Raw genomic sequence first — 23,263 nt, 5'->3', positions numbered from 1 at the left:
TTACATAAAGAAGATAATCTCTTATCTAAACAAATGAATGTTTCTTCTAAACCCAGTAAACACACAGATCTACTGTCTGTGAGAATCTGGATAGAGTCACTCTACTCAGTCACATGGAGTGACTCGCAGAGTGGAGCATCTGGGATGTTCACAGCTGCCACACCAACCACGTGGGGATCAGGTTCAGCCAAGTAACCAGATTTGTATGAACGTTGTGATGCTGTGTAGACGTGAGTGTAACTGTAGACGTCTTGTAAATATCCAATCATCAAAAGCAGCGCAGTACATTATCCTGCATCCATGTTACGCTTTATGTGCACCTGCAAGTTATGATAAACAATTATAAAATATTTGTTTTGTAATTCCTTAAGCATGATATCTAAAGTTGTTCTAGATTTGAAGCTTTCGTGACTGCAAGGATTCATATTCTTAGGTTTTTTCGGTAAAGTCACGTAGGTAAAAACATCAAAATTAATGAAAATAAAATAAAACAAAAAATCACGACGTTTCGGAGGCAACACAAGTCTCCGTCATCAGGTGGGACCGTCACAGCCGAATTAGCTGCATCAAGTGAGGCAATGATTCAAGATGTAATCCCTTATAAGCAAGTTGAAGGGGGGAGGAGAGGGGGGGGGAGCTCATCAGAATGTGGTAGCCAATGAATGGAAACGTATCGGGAGGGAGGGGGGCGGGGCTCAAAGACAGCACGGAGTGCTCAACACATGGGGCAGAGAGGGGGAGGGGAGGCCTGATACACATGATAGACAAAAGAACGAAAATGCCCCTGTTTATACCAAGCAAGTTGAAGGGGGGGAGGAGAGGGGGGGGGAGCTCATCAGAATGTGGTAGCCAATGAATGGAAACGTATCGGGAGGGAGGGGGGCGGGGCTCAAAGACAGCACGGAGTGCTCAACACATGGGGCAGAGAGGGGGAGGGGAGGCCTGATACACATGATAGACAAAAGAACGAAAATGCCCCTGTTTATACCAACGCTGGCTGAACAATGAAGAGAGTACTGTTAAAAAATAACTGGGGATGTTAACACTCGGTAAAGTAAAGTAAAATAGTGCCTGTCAGATAAGATGGTCCAAAAAAGTGTAATTAAGTCTTTTTTGCGTGGTTGATAACATCTTTCCAATGATTACTGAGTTTGTACCCATCATCACGGTTGAAATAATGTCTGTGTTTGTATATTTGTATGGCTTCGTGTACAAACCTTTGATGGTAGCCGGGAGGTTTGCAGAGAACCTTGGTCTCGGAAAAGACAATTTCATGAGAGCCCACAGAGTTGTAGCAATGATCGGCAACGGCAGAAGAATCAGTTCTGCCGTGTTTCAGATCTGACTTGTGCTCGCGGACACGATCAGAAACATGACGTTTCGTTTCTCCAATGTAGCAATCCCCACAAATGCAACTCAATTTGTAGACTCCAGGATACTGTAAGTCAGGAACGACATCCTTCACAGATGGAATCAGATCACGGATTGTATGCACTGTACTGAATCGGACTTGGATCTTATGTTTGTTTAGAATTTTGGAGATCTTTTTGGTCACGCCTGCTATGTATGGTAACGTGATGGTTTTGGTCGGAGTTTCATGTGGCTGTTTCTGTGTGGTGGGAGAGACAGCTTGGCGGATAGTACGGTCAGAGTATCCGTTCATCCTGAGGGCCCGATGTACATGTCTTAATTCACCGGTCAGGTGGTGTTTGTCAGAAATGCCATGGGCCCTGTGGTATAGCGTTTTGATGAGAGAATTCTTTTGAGATGGGTGGTGGTGGGAATCCGGTTTCAAGTAGGAATCTGTGTGGGTGGCTTTCCTGTAGACAGAATGTCCCAAGGATCCGTCAGGCCTCCTCTCAAACAGAATATCCAAGAATGGTAGTTTACCGTCTTTCTCCACTTCCATCGTGAATCTGATGGATGGGTGTCTAGAATTGATGTGGTCCAAGAAGTGGTTCAATGCTGGGAGGCCATGTGGCCAGATGACGAAAGTGTCATCCACATACCTCTTCCACAGGGAAGGACGCAGGGTGGATGTCTGGATGGCGTCTGATTCAAACTTTTCCATGAACATGTTGGCTATAACTGGTGACAAGGGGGAGCCCATAGAGGTACCCTCATTCTGTGTTGGTGAGGCATTGCCTCACCAACACCTATTTTACCTGGAATGGCACCTTCTACAAACAGAATGAGGGTACCCCTATGGGCTCCCCCTTGTCACCAGTTATAGCCAACATGTTCATGGAAAAGTTTGAATCAGACGCCATCCAGACATCCACCCTGCGTCCTTCCCTGTGTAAGAGGTATGTGGATGATACTTTCGTCATCTGGCCACATGGCCTCCCAGCATTGAACCACTTCTTGGACCACATCAATTCTAGAAACCCATCCATCAGATTCACCATAGAAGTGAAGAAAGACGGTAAACTACCATTCTTGGATATTCTGTTTGAGAGGAGGCCTGACGGATCCTTGGGACATTCTGTCTACAGGAAAGCCACCCACACAGATTCCTACTTGAAACCGGATTCCCACCACCACCCATCTCAAAAGAATTCTCTCATCAAAACGCTATACCACAGAGCCCATGGCATTTCTGACAAACACCACCTGACCGGTGAATTAAGAAATGTACATCGGGCCCTCAGGATGAATGGATACTCTGACCGTACTATCCGCCAAGCTGTCTCTCCCACCACACAGAAACAGCCACATGAAACTCCGACCAAAACCATCACGTTACCAAACATAGCAGGCGTGACCAAAAAGATCTCCAAAATTCTAAACAAACATAAGATCCAAGTCCGATTCAGTACAGTGCACAAAATCCGTGATCTGATTCCATCTGTGAAGGATGTCGTTCCTGACTTACAGTATCCTGGAGTCTACAAATTGAGTTGCATTTGTGGGGATTGCTACATTGGAGAAACGAAACGTCATGTTTCTGATCGTGTCCGCGAGCACAAGTCAGATCTGAAACACGGCAGAACTGATTCTTCTGCCGTTGCCGATCATTGCTACAACTCTGTGGGCTCTCATAAAATTGTCTTTTCCGAGACCAAGGTTCTCTGCAAACCTCCCGGCTACCATCAAAGGTTTGTACACGAAGCCATACAAATATACAAACACAGACATAATTTCAACCGTGATGATGGGTACAAACTCAGTAATCATTGGAAAGACTTAATTACACTTTTTTGGACCATCTTATCTGACAGGCACTATTTAACTTTACTTTACCGAGTGTTAACATCCCCAGTTATTTTTTAACAGTACTCTCTTCATTGTTCAGCCAGCGTTGGTATAAACAGGGGCATTTTCGTTCTTTTGTCTATCATGTGTATCAGGCCTCCCCTCCCCCTCTCTGCCCCATGTGTTGAGCACTCCGTGCTGTCTTTGAGCCCCGCCCCCCTCCCTCCCGATACGTTTCCATTCATTGGCTACCACATTCTGATGAGCTCCCCCCCCCCTCTCCTCCCCCCCTTCAACTTGCTTGGTATAAACAGGGGCATTTTCGTTCTTTTGTCTATCATGTGTATCAGGCCTCCCCTCCCCCTCTCTGCCCCATGTGTTGAGCACTCCGTGCTGTCTTTGAGCCCCGCCCCCCTCCCTCCCGATACGTTTCCATTCATTGGCTACCACATTCTGATGAGCTCCCCCCCCCTCTCCTCCCCCCCCCCCCTTCAACTTGCTTATAAGGGATTACATCTTGAATCATTGCCTCACTTGATGCAGCTAATTCGGCTGTGACGGTCCCACCTGATGACGGAGACTTGTGTTGCCTCCGAAACGTCGTGATTTTTTGTTTTATTTTATTTTCATTAATTTTGATGTTTTTACCTACGTGACTTTACCGAAAAAACCTAAGAATATCTAAAGTTGTATTCAATGAGTGGTTATAATTATTGAGAGACCCTCACACCGCCTGCTGTGGTGTCGTCATCGTTGGTGTCTGGGCACAGCTCCCCCCGCCCCCACCGCCCCCACCCCCACCGCCCCCACCCCCATCCTCACTGCCCCCACCCCTCGCCCCCACCCCCCGTCCCAATCGCCCCCACCCCCCGTCCCAATCGCCCCCACCCCCTGTTGTATCTATGCCCTGTTTTCCGTTATTAATATTAAGAATAATTAATAATTTTTTTTTTAATATCTATATATATTTTTTTTTATTAAACAATGAAAACAACCAACTTCTCCTCACAAGCACACCAGGAATCTATGAAACATGGAGGGCCATTAAAACGATAAGAATTCGGTCACAGAGAGGTCATAGACATCCAGATGGACAAAAAGATCGATGGACTAACCTCCCAAGACATCTGGAGATGTACAGATAAGGTGCAGAGTAAAGGATAATAACGGTTGCAACTCGCGTTTTTCTTAACGTTTTCCTTACCGAAAAGTAGAAACTTAACAAAAATAATTAACCAACAAACAATAGGGGCTTTTTATTAGTAATTCCCTTATATTACTCGTATTCACCGCATACATATTATTTAGAATTATATGTTTCCTATCTACATGACCTTCCTAAAAACTAAAGAGTACGAATTCCAGAAAGCTTAAGTGGAAACATAGTTACACTTAACCTCAGGACATTAAAATATAACTCAGAATAAAACACCAATCTCTGGAGAACTAAACTTGGCGAAACCCTCAAAATAATGTAACGAGGATCATTACGAATATTCATTAAACATAGACAAATAATAACCACGAAACTAAGACCGAAGGAACTCATAAGAAATATCAAGAATAAATGTAACACACAGGACCACATAAGGTATTGCATACATCTCCTCGACCACCTTTGTCTTCCAGCGGGGTCTGGCCTCGGGATGACCCACGCGGGGCAAGCAAGGAGGGAGCCAAAAGGTCACAAGGGGGGAGTTTGTGCTGACATTCCGAGAACATCTGTTTTTTTCCTGTTTGTTTTCTCTCGCAAGAGACGCGGAGAGAGGAGAGGGTGTTCACGTTTTTGAGTTAAACACGCGCAGGGTGCTCCGACGACAGAGCACAGCCGTCTTTGTCTCCCCGCAGCACGGACAGCAAGATTTGCACACGCGAGCAAATAACATTCCCCACCCCTCCTTCCAGAATGATTACACAGCTGTGTCTTTACTAATGTAGTAAGTATATGGGAGGCTTGACGACAGGATCGGAGGCACACTTGTTTATTACACCAACACAGTAATTACAGGTCACTTGGCTACAGGGATGCACGACAGCTAACCCCGCTAACCTATGCCAATTCCTCCACTACAGGGCTAGGGGAGGCTATCTGTCCCAGCCTGGTTAAGCTGGGATCCCGGCACCCTGAGTCTCCAGACCAGCTTAGTCTGGGCTCTCGGGGCCACGCCACCGGCTTGCCCTGGTCGGCCCTTATAAGGACAGCGAGCCAGGGGAGCTCCGGGGCCTATTCTAGCAGGTCTTCCTTCTTCTCTGGTTAAAGCTGAGCCCCGACCCCGAGCCCTCGAGCTCATCACCTTTTATAGGACTCGCCCCCGAGGGGGGGCCCGTGGGGGATGCACATGCGGACGTCGGTGCGAGCGCCACCCTTGTGTACGGCCGTAACCCCGCCCCTTGTGTTTGTTGGCCATCCGTGGCCATGCACAATTACACCTCAACATCCGTAGCCATGCGCAATTACACCTCTACATCACCCCCCCCTGTACAGCTCGCAGCCGTCCCCGGCTGCAAAAAAAATCTGAATAAAGGTGCATCCCTCCCGAAAAGCGTGTGTGTGCCTCGCGTAATTTTTAACAAAAACAAAGAGAACCATAACAAGAACTACAACAGGAAGAGAGAGAGAGAGAGAGAGAAAAAATAACCCGATGCACCCCCCCGAATAACCACCCCAAAACCAACATATATACACACACTCCGGACGCCACCCCTCACACTGTCCGCAAGGCCCCCCAACGGCCGACCTCACAATAGTCTGCGCGTTTTGGCGCGCGTTCTCGCGGCGGGCCCGTCACAAGGGCCCGTCCCGGCACGCTCAGTGGCGGGTGTTGACGATCCGGGCGCAAGAGAGTCAGGCGTCGCTGCCGAGTGACCCCCGACCCCTCCGGGAGGGGTTGGCGGGCGTGGACCCGTCACTCCTGTTGCACCTGGGGACGGAACAGTTGATGTCAGGTTAGGCGAGCGCAGCGACGTCGGGGAGTCGGCGGAACCCTCACACGTTTGGCCATGCATGTGTGTGTGTGAACCACGGGGCGGCGCGATGAACGGCTTCAACCTCGAGGGGTGCACATACCACCGACGCCTCCCCCATTTGACGCGAACACATTGCGGCCGCAAGACCTGTACGACCTCCACTGGCCCCCGCCACGGCCGTACCAATTTTGACGAGGTTGCCAGCGGCACCTGGGGACAGTGCAACCATGCCCAGTCCCCTGGTTTCCATTTGACCACATGTACCCGCCCCAACCGAAGCCTCTCGTTCGCCCTCTGGCGGAGTTCAGAATTTTGCACGGCCGCTTCCCGCGCCTCAGACAATTTGCTGATGTTAAATTTAACGTGTTCGGACAAGTTAGACTTCGCCTGGGGCGCCGAGAGCTTCAGCTGGGTCGTCACAGGGGGGTTAGCCTCGCGCCCATACATCAAAAAGAAAGGGGAAAATCCGGTGGCCGCATGGGGAGCCATCCTGTAGGCCTGCAACACACCGGCTATACGAAGGTCCCAATCTGTCTGGGATACTGACACCTGCTGGGACAGCATAGACGTGATGGTCCGATGCAGCCGTTCCACCATCCCGTCAGTTTGTGGGTGATACGGAGAGGTCCGAACCTTCTCCGTACCCAAGAGGTCGCACACCTCGCGGAGGAGTTTTCCCGAAAAATTCTTACCCTGGTCGGTAAGCAGCCGTTCCGGAGCACCCTTGTCGAGGACATAGCCCTGGACAAAGGCCTCCGCGATGGCTGCTGCCGACTGGTTGGCCAGGGGCCAGGCCATAGGCCATCTCGTGAAGTACTCGACCCCCGTTAATAAATACCTATTTCCCCTGGGTGTAGCGGGAAATGGGCCGAGTATGTCTAGAGCAACGAGCTCGTTAACCCGGGAAACCTTTATGGACTGCAGCGGAGGGTTGGACCCCCTAGCAGGTGGCTTCCTTTGCGCGCATTGCGTGCACGACCCCAGGAGATCCCCCACGTCCTTTGCCATGCCCGGCCAGAAGAAATCGAGCTGGAGCGTGGCAAAGGTCTTGTGAACCCCCAAGTGCAGAAGCCGCTCATGAACAGCCCATACCACCTTACCCCTTAATGCTGCAGGCACCACGAGCCGTTGGCGGCGGGTTTTTCCCTCCCAGTGCATTAAAAGACCCTGGAACAACCCCCACGAGTCAACGTTCGCCACCCCCTGACCAACCCCCCCGGCGCGACGGCGCAGAGCGAGGAGGGAGGTGTCCTCCATTTGGAGGTGTCCCCATTCCGCGACCGACAACCCCAGCAACGAATCCCTCCCTTCTTGCTCGATAGGACCCGAAGCCAAAGGCGCATCGGCGGCGGCCACGAGGACCGAATCGGTGGTGACGTTCGGGGGCCTACAACGCCCCGAACCCAAGAGGCAAGCGCACTCCGAAGTGGGTGGCAACCGCGACAGGGCGTCAGCGTTCGTGTGGCGGACGCCCTTACGATATGTGGTGACAAAGTCATAGTCTTGGAGAATCTCCAACCATCGAGACAACTGGCCCGATGGTTGTTGAACCCGCAGGGCGTACTGTAGGGCCGCATGATCTGTACGGACGTTGAAACGCCGACCGTACAGATACGGGCGGTACTGCTGAATGAAATAAACAATTGCCAATAATTCCCGACGGGTAACGCAGTACCGTTGTTCGGCCGGAGACAGTACCCGACTACCGTAAGCCACCACATGCTCTACGCCCCCAATGAGCTAGGACAGCACGCCCCCGATGCCCGTGTTACTTGCATCTGTATCGAGCAAGAAGGGTTGTGAGAAATCGGGGTAATTCAACGGCGGAGCCCCCACCAGGGCATTCCGGAGGGCGCGAAAAGCAGCTTCCTCCTCCGGCCCCCAATGAAACCTGACTCCCTTGGACGTCAGGGCATGCAATGGTTTCGCGATCGTAGCGAAGTCAGCCACAAACCGTCGATAATACGACGCGAACCCAATGAAACTCCTGACCTCTCCCACCGAGGTGGGAGTCGGCCAGGAGCTGACGCATTCCGTTTTGGCGGGATCAGTGGATATCCCCGAACGCCCAACAATGTGACCCAAATACCGCACCGATTCGCGGAGCAAATGGCACTTCTGCGGTTTAAATTTCAAATTGGCAGCCCGCATTTTGAGAAAAACAGCACGCAACCTCTGGAGGTGTTCCTCGAAGGATTTGCTAAAGACGATGACATCGTCCAAGTAAATTAAACACGAATCCCATTGCAAGCCTGCCAAGACCAGTTCCATTAACCGCTGAAAAGTTGCCGGCGCAGAATGTAAACCCATCGGCAACCGGTTAAATTGGAAGAGACCTTGCGGTGTACGAAAAGCAGTCTTAGGTTTTGATTCGTCATCCAGAGGAAGCTGCCAGAATCCAGATAGTAAATCGAGGGTGGAAAAGAATCGCGCCCCCGCCAAGGCATCGAGCGACTCATCCATTCGAGGAAGCGGGTATGCATCTGCCACAGAAATTTTGTTCAAACGCCGAAAGTCGACACAAAACCGCAGTGAGCCGTCGTGTTTTTTCACCAAAACGATCGGCGCGCCCCACGGGCTGTTGGAAGGGGAAATGATATCGGCGGCTAGCATGTCATCAACAGCCGATTTGACATGATCCTTTTCGGCGGGACTCAACCGAAAGGGATTTTGGCGGATTGGCGCGCTGTCACCCGTGTCAATATGGTGTCGCAGCAATTTAGTACAACCAATATCAAATTTGTGTTGACTAAAAACGTCAGCAAATTCGCTCAAGAGAACTCGCAGCTGCGCGCGCTGCGAGTCGGACAGGTCCACTGATCCTGCGCAAAGCGCATCCAGCCATCCGTCATCACAGTCCGAATGCGGTCGCATCGGAGGATCGGTGGTTACCTGACCCACGAGTGGTTCCTCATAGGGTACCGGCGTCGCGTGTGCAAGCACGGTCCCTTGAGGAACCACGGCCGTTCGCGATCCTACATTAAGGACTGCAATGAAGGGGTCCCCATCCCCTCTCACCATGGTCTGAGCCGCTAGCAAATCGGGTCCATTGACCCCGGCTCGAGATGGTCCCAACAAGACCCCCCGATCCGCAACCCCTTCAGCAAACGGCCGACGCAACCTAAGAGGGACGAGCATCTGAGCCCCCGGAGGCACGCGCACAGTTTTTGTCACGAGCGCCTGCACGGTGGCAAACGCCCGACGCTCCGTGGTAGGGGAAGACAAAAATGTAACACGTCGGCCCGATGGGAGCTCGATGCACGCCTGGTCAATCAGGATACGGATGGGCATTTTGGCCAAGAAATCCGTCCCCAACAGGCACGGAACCGCGAGTGAGGAGGAAACCAAAACAGGCCCGGATAATTTAATGTCTCCAATGCAAATTTTGGCGCGGATTTGCCCAATAATGCCCAGCGAGCCCCCGTTAGCAGCATAGCATGGCACGTCAACAGGGAGCAAGGGACGACTTTGAACGGGAAGGATGTTATAAATCAAATCAGATATAATGGTCGCCGATGCCCCTGTGTCAATTAAAATCCGCACCTCTACCCCATCAATATGACCGACCACAACCGATGATCCCGCCGACGCAGCAACGACACGATGGGCGAGCTCCGACCACTGACCCGGTTGGAGCGCTCGCCGCATTTCAGAACAACCGCGCGCGACGGACGGCGATTTTCGAGCCCTGTTCAGTTGAGCGCGTGAGTGTGTGTCGGATGTGTGCGTGGGCCAAACGTGTGAGGTGCCACGACTCGCCGTATTTCTCTGCTGGAGCTTGGAAGGAGACGGCATGGCGTCCTGACGAGGTGTCGCCCCGCGCTGACGGGGAGCCCGGCATCCTGACGCAACGTGGCCTTGCAGGCCACAGTTGTAGCAGCGTGTGAGCGCCCCAGATGGCCTGGGCTGCTCCTGGCGGCTCGGTCCATTCCGAGCCTGTGGTGCCGCCGATCTCCATTCCCCTCGCCGCTCCACCCCGCAGACCTCCTCCGATGGGAGGGCGGTGGCCGCCATGGCATGGCCGGCCGCCCCCTTGGCCGCCTTTCGACGTAGGGACCGCAAGCCCCCGTGGATGTGGCGCGCGACCAGCAGGGACGACATCTCCGCGTCGTCTTGAGCCAGGACGTTGACGTCCAGCTCATCAGCGAGTAGCAGCAGCTTCTCAGCCACCATGGCATCCACTCCTTCCTCGTCCATCCTTGGAAAAGCAGCCTTCGCCAGGGCCAGGAGAGCCGTCCGGAAGGCCAGGGGCGATTCGTTGGCGCCCCGATGCCGATCGTGGAACAGCTGCCTGCAGTCCGAAGGCGGCCCATAGACGGCTGACAGCAGCTGCAGCGCCAGGTGCAGAGTGGCGCGCTTTTCCCTAGGCGCCGAGGTGAGGGTAGCCAGGGCGTCGTTGTCCAGCATCGCCGGCAGCGCGCGTAGAGCCTCGGCGTCCGACCAGTTCGCCATCTCTTGATGAGCGATGAACCGCCTCTTGAAGCCGCCCCAGTCTCCGTCTGCGCCTACGAATTCTTTGAGAGGCGGCAGACGCTGCTGTAAGGCGACGTCCGTGGCTGCAGATCGCTCTCCGTCGCTCCCAGCAGATGATACAGTGTGGGCGGGCTGCGAGCATGGCATCGCCGGTCGCTCTGATGTTGACGCGCTGGCCGGTGTTGATGATGTCACGGCTTGTGCTTGGCGCTCAGCAGTCACCTGACGCGGGCCGGCCCCGCCCTCTGCTCGCACTGTAGTGATGGCGGGAAATTTAACCGCGAGCCGCGTCGGGGTGGCGGGAAACGTCGCCGCGCGTCGGCTGCCGTCGTCGACCCGCGCTGCCCCTCCAGCCCCCAGCTGCGTGATCTCCTCTAATGCGGCGGCCGCGGCGTAGAGCAGTTCCGCCAGGCGGGAGTGGGCCAGCCGGAGTCCTTCGGCCGACGCATCCCCCCCCTCTTGTCGTAGCGGCGCGGGCGTACTCGGCCCCGGCTGCTCCGATCCGACCCCGGCCATCTCTGGTGGTGATTCGGCCGCGGCGTCTTCCATCTCCGACTCCCTGGTACGTGTCGTCCCTCGTGTGTCCATCGTTGGACGTTTTACTTCTGACACCAGATGTAGTAAGTATATGGGAGGCTTGACGACAGGATCGGAGGCACACTTGTTTATTACACCAACACAGTAATTACAGGTCACTTGGCTACAGGGATGCACGACAGCTAACCCCGCTAACCTATGCCAATTCCTCCACTACAGGGCTAGGGGAGGCTATCTGTCCCAGCCTGGTTAAGCTGGGATCCCGGCACCCTGAGTCTCCAGACCAGCTTAGTCTGGGCTCTCGGGGCCACGCCACCGGCTTGCCCTGGTCGGCCCTTATAAGGACAGCGAGCCAGGGGAGCTCCGGGGCCTATTCTAGCAGGTCTTCCTTCTTCTCTGGTTAAAGCTGAGCCCCGACCCCGAGCCCTCGAGCTCATCACCTTTTATAGGACTCGCCCCCGAGGGGGGGCCCGTGGGGGATGCACATGCGGACGTCGGTGCGAGCGCCACCCTTGTGTACGGCCGTAACCCCGCCCCTTGTGTTTGTTGGCCATCCGTGGCCATGCACAATTACACCTCAACATCCGTAGCCATGCGCAATTACACCTCTACACTAATAAACACGCACACGACACACGACACACACGGACGCAGATGTGTTCACCCCCACAGGAAGATATATGACATGGCCTTTGAACAACTCGGGAAAACTGAGTGGATTTTCCCGATATAAGCCGAGGAAAAATCCATTCAACGGAGATCTTCAGGGCTTCGGCCCCATCACAGATCTCCACGGGGCTTCGGCCTTCATCTCCTCTCGTCGCCGCCAACGAAGAAGCTCTTTCGTCATCCAGTAGGACGAGGTTCGCAGGGTGGCGACGTGCATCGCCAAGCCAAAGTGCTCGCCTGCCGCACACGAGTGAACGAGCTCAACCCCCTTGACGTGCATCGCCAAGCCAAAGTGCTCGCCTGCCGTTCACGAGTGAACGAGCTCAGCCCCCTTGCCGTGCCGCCACGCCGAGGTGCTCGCCTACCGCGCAAACGAGCGCGGCCGCGCCGTCAGTCATCGTACGGGGTCAGCCGAGGGAGGAGTCAGAAAGCGAGCCGCTCACCGCAGCCGCGCAAGCCAGAGGGTCCTTCTCCGAAAGTCGTTCGTACCCACAACTTCCCCACACCCATAGACCCACACACGCACGCATCGACGCCCCACTCACCTAGGAGACTATCCTATCTATTTCACCCTTACCATCGTATCAACCCTAGTCAATTATCAGAAGACTGATTATCAACTACATGAACCATCAGCTGGCCATGAGGAATCGCGGCCCATCGAGTGATTAAGAGTCCGTCGGTTATAAGAGTGAGGTTATTTTCCGTGCCTTTTCTTTTGTTCCGCTCATCGCATAGGCGATCAATAGATTCGTCGAGGCAAACTCAAACTCTCGGAATCCTCATTACAAATCGACCCATATACAGAGAGAGAATATCTTGTCAAACCAGTTTCTTTGTCAGAGAATCTTGCCGAAGAATAATTCAAAGCAGAGCCGATACTCTCTCTCACAACACGCATCCACCCACCCTCATCTCAAAAATTTCGTTAAAGGGATTTTATACTTGCCGATGAATCTATCGACGTATACTTTCGCCTCTGGGGTATAATAAGTTGCTTTTATTGCCTTCATATGGATATCGTCGCATGTCCGTTTAAAACTCCGCCAGTCGCCGGTTGTGCTCGATACATGGGGGAACTACTGAGATGTCTGGTGGGAAAGTAGAATTACGGTTGTTAGAAGAGTTTTAGTCATTCATTTTAGTTAATTGCATAATCTCACCAATGAATAAGTGTTTTTAGTCATTCAATTTCGTTAATTGCATAATCTCGCCAATGAATAAGTGTTTTTAGTCATTCATTTTCGTTAATTGCATAATCTCGCCAATGAATAAGTGTTTTTAGTCATTCATTTTAGTTAATTGCATAATCTCGCCAATGAATAAGTGCTTTTAGTCATTCAATTTCGTTAAATGCATAATCTCGCCAATGAATAAGTGCTTTTAGTCATTCATGTTAGTTAATTTCATAATCTCGCCAATGAATAAGTGTTTTAGTCATCCATTTTCGTTAATTGCATAATCTTGCTCATTCATTTATTGATGCATGTTTGACTTGCATGCTAGAATGTCACATGTTTGTTTAGAATAAAATTGTTATCACAGAAGCATATCGAGTGTTCCTTCCAAGTCCATGCAAAACTGTCTTATTCCCAAGAACTGTATCTTGTGATGAGATATGAAACTGGAGACCTAAAATAACATAACACACACTAGGATAATCGGTAAATGTTTAATCAATGATAATCGTGTTATCCTGATTGATACAACTCTGGATAAACGAAACTAAGCCTAATTATCATAACTGCTCACATTAACATAATCACAAGCAATCGCATAAATTACTACGATTATCTCCGTGATTATCATAATGTATGCATATCATTACACATATTATCATAATTTATGCATATTAATACACACACTAACAAAATTAATGCGATTTGCTAATTTTTCGGAAATTTATTAATTTTTATTATTTTTATCAAAATTTCATAATCCAACACATACAACACCCCCGTCCCCCACTCTCCCTACAAGAGCCACGCTGCTGCCCCACGTGGCTCTCCCCTGGAGCCATCGGCACAGCGGCCGCTGTCACCTGGCCAGGAGCCAGCGGCACAGAGCGCGAGGCCTCCTCACCTTCCTGCGGATGCCGGTCGTGATGGAGATTATGGTGAGAGTCTTCACCAGCGACTTGGACTTGTACAGGATGTTCTCCAGCGCCGTGTACTTCTTGTATGAGGGCCGGTTCACCATGTCCGTCAACAGGGAGATGGCTCCTGCAGCAACAGCACACAACATACATCAGCAGCAACACACAGCGTAAACAACACACAGCAGCACACAAGACACATCAGCAGCAGCACATGCAGCACACCGACAACATGCAGTAGGGGGTCGTCCATCACGCACCTGGGGGGGGGGGGGTCAGACATTTGTGACGATGTGTGACGAGGGGGGGGGTTTGAGAAATATGACGTCACATCAAATATTTTTTTTTTGGGGGGGGCAGAGCTTTGTGACGTCATATTTGAGGGGGCGTCTGACTTTTTGTGCCACCGTGTGACGATGGGGGGGGGGGAGGTCAAAAATCGTCCAAAATCGCGTGACATCATTTATGGACGGCCCCTAGCAGCACACAGCACACACAGCTTATGGACAATATGCAGCACACAGCATAAGCACACAGCGCACACAGCAAACAGCACACACTGCAGCACACAGCGCACACAGCAATCAGCACACACACACAGCAGCAAACACGCACACACACAGAACACACAACACACACACAGCAGAGCACGCTGTCTCTGCCCTGGCTGGGGCCTCCTGGCACGGTGAGGGAGCGGCAGCGCCTCGAGCTGAGCACGCGGCCTGGCAGAGCCCTCAGCAGCACGGGGGCAGTTGGGGGGGGTCACGTGACTGGGTCAGGGGCGTGGTCGGTGACGCCACTCGGGGCCGAGTGGCCACGTGACTCTACACACTTCGACCCCAGTGGCCCTCACACCAAGGGTGGTCAAGCAGCCCGTGGTGAGACTCCTCCTCACCCTGTGCGTTACAGATGATGTCCAGGTCCTGCTCAGTGGCGATCCTGGCCAGGGTGTTCAGAGCGGAGAGCTTGCAGGGTGCGTCGGGCACGTCCAGGTAGCAGGCCAGCACGTCCGCCGCTCGCTCCTGGTGGAAGCACGACTTCAGCTCCGGCACCGTGCTCAGGTTTTTTAGAGCTGTTGCTGCAAACCTCAGCGTGTTGCGGGATTCCTGCAACGAGTCACCACAGCGAGCGTCAAGTTCATTCTACAGCTACATTGGACTTGTTAATATCATAAATGCACAGCATTAAATTAGAAAATCAACTACAAATGAAATGTAATAAATGACATTCCTGATGTAGCATAAGAACAAATAAGATGCACAGACGTAGTTCCTCTTGAAACAACTCGCGTGTTGATGCAACGTAAACGAATTTCAGGCAATACTCGGAGGTGAGTTTGAGTTTCCAATGCGACGTAACAAACGTGATGAACCGCAACACAAACCACGTCCTGATGCGACGCAGCAGCGTGGATCGGCGGTGACGAACGGCGCAAGCGACGCTGAGAACCGCGCTGAGGAAGCGGGTTTCCTGTTCACGGCAAAAGTGACAACAACCTCCTGCTGCTGCTGTGACGATGATGAGCATCGTGCGGTGTGCAGCGCAGCGCCAGGCTGGGGCCTGCCTCTGGCTTTGTCAGGGATCCCTCGGAGCTCTCTGCAGCTGCCTACTCTGGCTGGGCCATGGGATGGGGCTGAGCAAGTGAGTAGCTGCATTGCAACTTGTTTGAGATTGTCTTGAACAATGTTTGGAACGGTTTGGGGAGGCCTTCATCCAGCAGTGGCTGATGGTGGTGATGGTGGTGATGATGATGGTCGAGTGATGGTGGTGATGATGGTAACAATGATGATGTTGGTGATGATGGTGGTGGTGATGATGAGTAATGGTGGTGATGGTGGTGATGATGGAGATGATGGTGGTGGTGATGGTGGAGATGATGGTGGTGATGAGGTATATGATGGTGATGATGTTGGAGATGATAGTGATGTTGAGTGATGGTGATGATGGTGGTGATAATGATGATGGTGATGATGACTTCAACATCGCAGTGCACGGTGCGGGGCCCATGGGAGCTGATGGCACGAGGCGCGCTCGGCCTGACCCCGAATCCCAGCCGCTGAGATCCACTCCGCGTGTTGGGAATCTGGATCTGATCGGCCGCCAGCAGAATGGGATCCCAATCAGTTGCTGCAGGAGACCGGATTCTGTTGCGTAACCACAGCAGCTGCTGCTGCTGCTGCTGTGGTTACATTGCTCAACACGACAGCCACTTTCTCTTGCTGTATAGGCAATAGAAATCCACGTTCATTGAAACACAAAACTATTGTTGTTAACTAGCAAAGACGTCACGAGAGTGAGGCCGAGTTGCTCTGGCACAATGAGATAACCACCACCTGTGGAACTGCACAGGTCTGGGTTCGATCCCCAGGTGGAATTGTTAAAAATGTACCATTATTACAAACAATAAGTTGATGTTTGTAGTAAAGAGAAACCCTCTTGTCCCTGTGACACTAAATCCCACGAGCGAGTGCCCAGAGTGGAGCGCCGTCACTCACTCACTGTCACTCACTATCACTCACTCACTGTCACTCACTGTCACTGTCGCTCACTCACTGTCACTCACAGTCACTCACTCACAGTCACTCACTCACTGGCACTCACTGTCACTCACTGCCACTCACTCACTGCCACTCACTCACTCACTGTCACTCACTCACTGTCACTCACTCACTGTCACTCACTGTCACTCACTCACTGTCACTCACTGTCACTCACTGTTACTCACTCACTGCCACTCACTGTCACTCACTGTCACTCACTCCCACTCACTGTCACTCACTCACTGCCACTCACTGTCACTCACTGTCACTCACTTACTGTCACTCACTCACTGTCAATCACTGTCACTCACTCACTGTCACTCGCTCACTGTCACTCACGGTCACTCACTATCACTCTCTCACTATCACTCGTTCACTGTCACTCACTGTCACTTGTTGCTACAGGGGCTAGTAACTGACTGATACTTGGTGCTGTATGGCTTAGTCACCGACTACTACTTTATGTGATGCTACATGGGACAGTCACTAATACTTGTTGCTACATGGGCGAGTTACCGCTAGTAAGTGACTGATACTTGGTAATCAATGGATGATTAACTCACACTCGATTTAAAGCTTTCGTGACTGCAGGGATTCATCTTCTTGGTTCTTTCGGTAAAGTCACATAGAAGGGAAGTAATAAAATAATAAAAATAAAACATCAAATAATTCTCACGACGTTTCGGCCACAACACAAGCAGCCGTCCTCAGGTGAAAACCAGGTCTGTCGAGGCGACAGCGTCTGAATAAAACAGCACACGTGCTTGGAGCATATATATAAGCTGGGTTTGAAGGGGGGGAAAGGGCGCCTTGACAAAATAATTTGCATATCAAGAGGAATTTAGCATATTTATGGCAAATGCAGGTATGTGATTAGTACTACTTATGCCCGTGCATTATGCAGGATTAGCAGCATCAAAGGGAGGGGATATGGGAAATGCAGGTATGTGATTAGTAATACTTATGCCCGTGCATTATGCAGGATTAGCAGCATCAAAGGGAGGGGATATGGGAAATGCAGGTATGTGATTAGTACTACTTATGCCCGTGCATTATGCAGGATTAGCAGCATCAAAGGGAGGGGATAGGGGTAGCATTAATAAAGGGAAGGAGTGTTAATCAGTATACAGAATTGTAATGTATTACTTACTGTTAGCAACTCAGCTTATTGTAGAGTATATTTAGTAAACTGATGATACTATGTAGTTTATACTTTAGTTGTTTACGTGGTGGTTTTAGTTACTGCAGCTACATACTATTAACACTCCTTCCCTTTATTAATGCTACCCCTATCCCCTCCCTTTGATGCTGCTAATCCTGCATAATGCACAGGCATAAGTAGTACTAATCACATACCTGCATTTCCCATATCCCATCCCTTTGATGCTGCTAATCCTGCATAATGCACGGGCATAAGTAGTACTAATCACATACCTGCATTTCCCATAAATATGCTAAATTCCTCTTGATATGCAAATTATTTTGTCAAGGCGCCCTTTCCCCCTTCCAACCCAGCTTATATATATGCTCCAAGCTCGTGTGCTGTTTCATTCAGACGCTGTCGCCTCGACAGACCTGGTCTTCACCTGAGGACGGCTGCTTGCGTTGTGGCCGAAACGTCCTGAAAATTATTTTATTATGTTTTATTTTTATTATGTTATTACTTCCCTTCTACGTGACTTTACGGAAAGAACCAAGAAGATAACTCACACTCACCAAGCTCTAACTCACTGGCACTCATTGAAGGATTCGCCTTCTCACTCACTCTCCACTCATTCACTAAATCACACTACCACTCATTCTCACTCATTCACACTCTCAATCACTCTCAAATAGGTTGAACTCACAGACACTGTCACTCACACACTGTCACTCACTGTCACTCACTGTCACTCACTCACTGGCACTCACTGTCACTCATTGTCACTCGCTCACTGTCACTCACTGGCACTCACTGTCACTCACTCACTGTCACTCACTCACTGTCACTCACTCACTCACTGCCACTCACTGTCACTCACTGTCACTCATTCACTGTCACTCACTGTCACTCATTCACTGTCACTCACTGTCACTCACTCACTGGCACTCACTGTCACTCACTGTCACTCACTCCCTGTCACTCACTCACTGTCACTCACTGTTACTCACTCAGTCACTCACTGTCAGTCACTCACTGGCACTCACTCACTCACTGCCACTCACTGTTACTCACTCACTGTTACTCACTCAGTCACTCACTGCCACTCACTCACTGCCACTCACTCACTGCCACTCACTCACTGTCACTCACTCACCGTCACTCACTCACTGCCACTCACTGCCACTCACTCACAGTCACTCACTGTCTCACTTTCACTCACTCACTGTCACTCACTCACTGCCACTCACTGTCACTCACTGTCACTCAATCACAGTCACTCACTGTCACACACTCACTTTCACTCACTCACTGTCACTCACTGTCACTCACTGCCACTCACTGCCACTCACTCACTGTCACACACTCACTGTCACTCAATCACTGCCACTCACTGTCACTCACTGTCACTCACTCACTGTCACTCACTCACTGCCACTCACTGCCACTCACTGTCACACTCACTGTCACTCACTCACTGCCACTCACTGCCACTCACTGTCACTCACTCACTGCCACTCACTGTCACTCATTCACTGTCACTCACTCACTGTCACTCACTGTCACTCACTCACTGTCACTCACTCACTGTCACTCACTGTCACTCACTCACTGTCACTCACTCACTGTCACTCACAGTCACTCACTCACTGCCACTCACTCACTGCCACTCACTGTCACTCACTGTCGCTCACTGTCACTCACTCACTGTCACTCGCTCACTGTCACTCACTGTCGCTCACTCACTGTCACTCACTCACTGTCACTCACTGTCACTCACTCACTGTCACTCACTGTCACTCACTCACTTTCACTCACTCACTGTCACTCACTCACTGTCACTCACTGTCACTCACTCACTGTTACTCACTGTCACTCACTCACTCACTGTCACTCACTCACTGTCACTCACTGTCACTCACTCACTGCCACTCACTCACTGTCACTCACTCACTGTCACTCACTCAATGTCGCTCACTCACTGGCACTCACTGTCACTCACTCACTGTTACTCACTGTCACTCACTCACTGTTACTCACTGTCACTCACTCACTGTTACTCACTCACTCACTGTCACTCACTGTCACTCACTGTCACTCACTCACTGGTACTCACTGTCACTCACTCACTCTCACTCACTCACTGTCACACACTCACTGTCACTCACTCACTGCCACTCACTGCCACTCACTCACTGTCACTCACTGACTCACTTTCACTCACTCACTGTCACTCACGGTCACTCACTCACTGCCACTCACTGTCACTCACTCACTCACTGCCATTCACTGTCACTCACTCACTATCACTCACTGTCACTTACTGTCGCTCACTCACTGTCACTAACTGTCACTCACTCCCTGTCACTCACTCACTGTCACTCACTGTTACTCACTCAGTCACTCACTCAGTCACTCACTGTCACTCACTCACTCACTGCCACTCACTGTCACTCACTCACTGTCACTCACTGTCACTCACTGCCACTCACTCACTGCCACTCACTCACTGCCACTCACTCACTCACTCATTGCCACTCACTGTCACTCACTCACTGCCACTCACTGCCACTCACTCACTGTCACTCACTGTCTCACTTTCACTCACTCACTGTCACTCACTCACTGCCATTCACTATCACTCACTCACAGTCACTCACTGTCACTCACTGTCACTCACTCACTGTTACTCACTGTCACTCACTCATTGTCACTCACGGTCACTCACTCACCATCACTCACTCACTGTCACTCACTCACTGCCACTCACTCACTGCCACTCACTCACCTACTGCCACTCACTGTCACTCACTCACTGCCACTCACTGTCACTCACTGTCACTCATTCACTGTCACTCACTATCACTCATTCACTGTCACTCATTCACTGGCACTCACTGTCACTCACTCACTGTCACTCACTCACTGCCACTCACTCACTCACTGTCACTCACTCACTCACTCACTGTCACTCACTCACTCACTGCCACTCACTGTCACTCACTCACTGTCACTCACTGTCGCTCACTGTCACTCACTCACTCACTATCACCCACTGTCGCTCACTCACTGTCACTCACTCACTGGCACTCCCTGTCACTCACTCACTGTCACTCACTGTTACTCAGTCACTCACTGTCACTCACTCACTGGCACTCACTGTCACTCACTGCCACTCACTCACTGCCACTCACTCACTCACTGCTACTCACTGTCACTCACTCACTGCCACTCACTCACTGCCACTCACTGCCACTCACTCACTGTCACACACTCACTGTCACTCACTCTCTGCCACTCACTGTCACTCACTGTCACTCACTCAGTCACTCACTCACTGCCACTCACTGCCACTCACTGTCACTCACTCACAGTCACTCACTGTCACTCACTCACTGCCACTCACTGCCACTCACTGTCACTCACTAACTGCCACTCACTGTCACTCACTCACTGTCACTCACTCACTATCACTCACTGTCACTCACTCACTGTCACTCACTCACTGTCACTCACTGTCACTCACTCACTGTCACTCACGGTCACTCACTCACTGCCACTCACTCACTGCCACTCACTGTCACTCACTGTCACTCACTGTCACTCACTCACTGTCACTCACTCACTGCCACTCACTGTCACTCACTCACTGTCACTCACTGTCACTCACTTTCACTCACTCACTGTCACTCACTCACTGTCACTCACTCACTGTCATCTCACTCACTGTTACTCACTGTCACTCACTCACTGTCACTCACTGTCACTCACTCACTCACTGTCACTCACTCACTGTCACTCACTCACTGTTATTCACTGTCACTCACTCACTGTCACTCACTGTCACTCACTCACTCAATGTCACTCACTCACTGCCACTCACTCACTGTCACTCACTCAATGTCACTCACTCACTGGCACTCACTCACTGTTACTCACTGTCACTCACTCACTGTCACTCACTCACTGTCACTCACTCACTCACTGTCACTCACTCACTGGCACTCACTGTCACTCACTGCCACTCACTCACTGCCACTCACCTACTGCCACTCACTGTCACTCACTGCCATTCACTGTCACTCACTCACTGTCACTCACTGTCACTCACTCACTGTCACTCAATCACTGTCACTTCCTGTCACTAACTCACTGTCACTCACTGTCACTCACTGTTACTCACTCAGTCACTCACTGTCACTCACTGTCACTCACTCACTGGCACTCACTGTCACTCACTGCCACTCACTGCCACTCACTGTCACTCACTCACTGTCACTCACTCACTGTCACTCACTCACTGTCACTCACTGTCTCACTTTCACTCACTCACTGTCACTCACTCACTGCCATTCACTATCACTCACTCACTGCCACTCACTCACTGTCACTCACTGTCACTCACTCACTGTCACTCACTCACTGGCACTCACTGTCACTCACTCACTGTTATTCACTGTCACTCACTCACTGTTACTCACTCACTGTCACTCACTGTCACTCACTCACTGTCACTCACCCACTGGCACTCACTGTCACTCAATCACTGTCACACACTCACTGTCACTCACTCACTGCCACTCACTGCCACTCACTCACTGTCACTCACTGACTCACTTTCGCTCACTCACTGTCACTCACGGTCACTCACTCACCGTCACTCACTCACTGTCACTCACTCACTGGCACTCACTGTCACTCACTCACTGCCACTCACTCACTGGCACTCATTGTCACTCACTGTCACTCATTCACTGTCACTCACTGTCACTCATTCACTGTCACTCACTCAATGGCACTCACTGTCAATCACTGTCACTCACTCACTGTCACTCACTGTCACTCACTCACTGCCACTCACTCACTGGCACTCATTGTCACTCACTGTCACTCATTCACTGTCACTCACTGTCACTCATTCACTGTCACTCACTCAATGGCACTCACTGTCAATCACTGTCACTCACTCACTGTCACTCACTGTCGCTCACTGTCACTCACTCACTGTCACTCACTGTTGCTCACTCACTCTCACTCACTGGCACTCCCTGTCACTCACTCACTGTCACTCACTGTTACTCAGTCACTCACTGTCACTCACTCACTGGCACTCACTGTCACTCACTGCCACTCACTCACTGCCACTCACTCACTGCCACTCACTGTCACTCACTCACTGTCACTCACTCACTGCCAATCACACACTGTCACTCATTGTCTCACTTTCACTCACTCACTGTCACTCACTGTCACTCACTCACTGCCACTCACTGTCACTCACTCACTGTCACACATTCACTGTCACTCACTCACTGCCACTCACTGTCACTCACTCACTGTCACTCACTCACTGTCACTCACTGCGACTCACTGTCACTCAATCACAGTCACTCACTGTCACACACTCACTTTCACTCACTCACTGTCACTCACTGTCACTCACTCACTGCACTCACCTCACTGTCCACATCCCTGTCACTCACTCTCTGCCATCACTGTCACTCATGATATCACTCACTCACTGTTACTCATCACTGTCACTGCCACTCACTGTCACTCACTCACAGTCACTCACTCACTGCCACACTGCCACTCACTGTCACTCACACTGCCTCACTGTCACTCACTCACTGCTCACTCACTGCC

General features: G+C 51.3%; 1 protein-coding gene across 1 annotated transcript in view; it reads right to left on the bottom strand.

The window, feature by feature from the left end:
• Positions 1-23,263, bottom strand: part of LOC133356484 (uncharacterized) — a 59,775-nt gene that overhangs the window by 29,362 nt on the left and 7,150 nt on the right. The window contains exons 3-4 of the mRNA XM_061574015.1: positions 14,832-15,042; positions 13,924-14,063 (exon numbers count right to left, since the gene is read on the bottom strand). Of these exons, the coding sequence (XP_061429999.1) occupies positions 13,924-14,063; positions 14,832-15,042 (351 nt within the window). The remainder of the gene's footprint in view (positions 1-13,923; positions 14,064-14,831; positions 15,043-23,263) is intronic.

The sequence above is a fragment of the Lethenteron reissneri genome, chromosome 54, assembly GCF_015708825.2.
Source record: "Lethenteron reissneri isolate LAM-NWPU_2019-01 chromosome 54, ASM1570882v1, whole genome shotgun sequence".
Lineage (NCBI taxonomy): Eukaryota > Metazoa > Chordata > Hyperoartia > Petromyzontiformes > Petromyzontidae > Lethenteron > Lethenteron reissneri.
The sequence above is the reverse complement of the archived record's forward strand: the minus strand, read 5'-3'. Positions and strand labels throughout refer to the sequence as shown.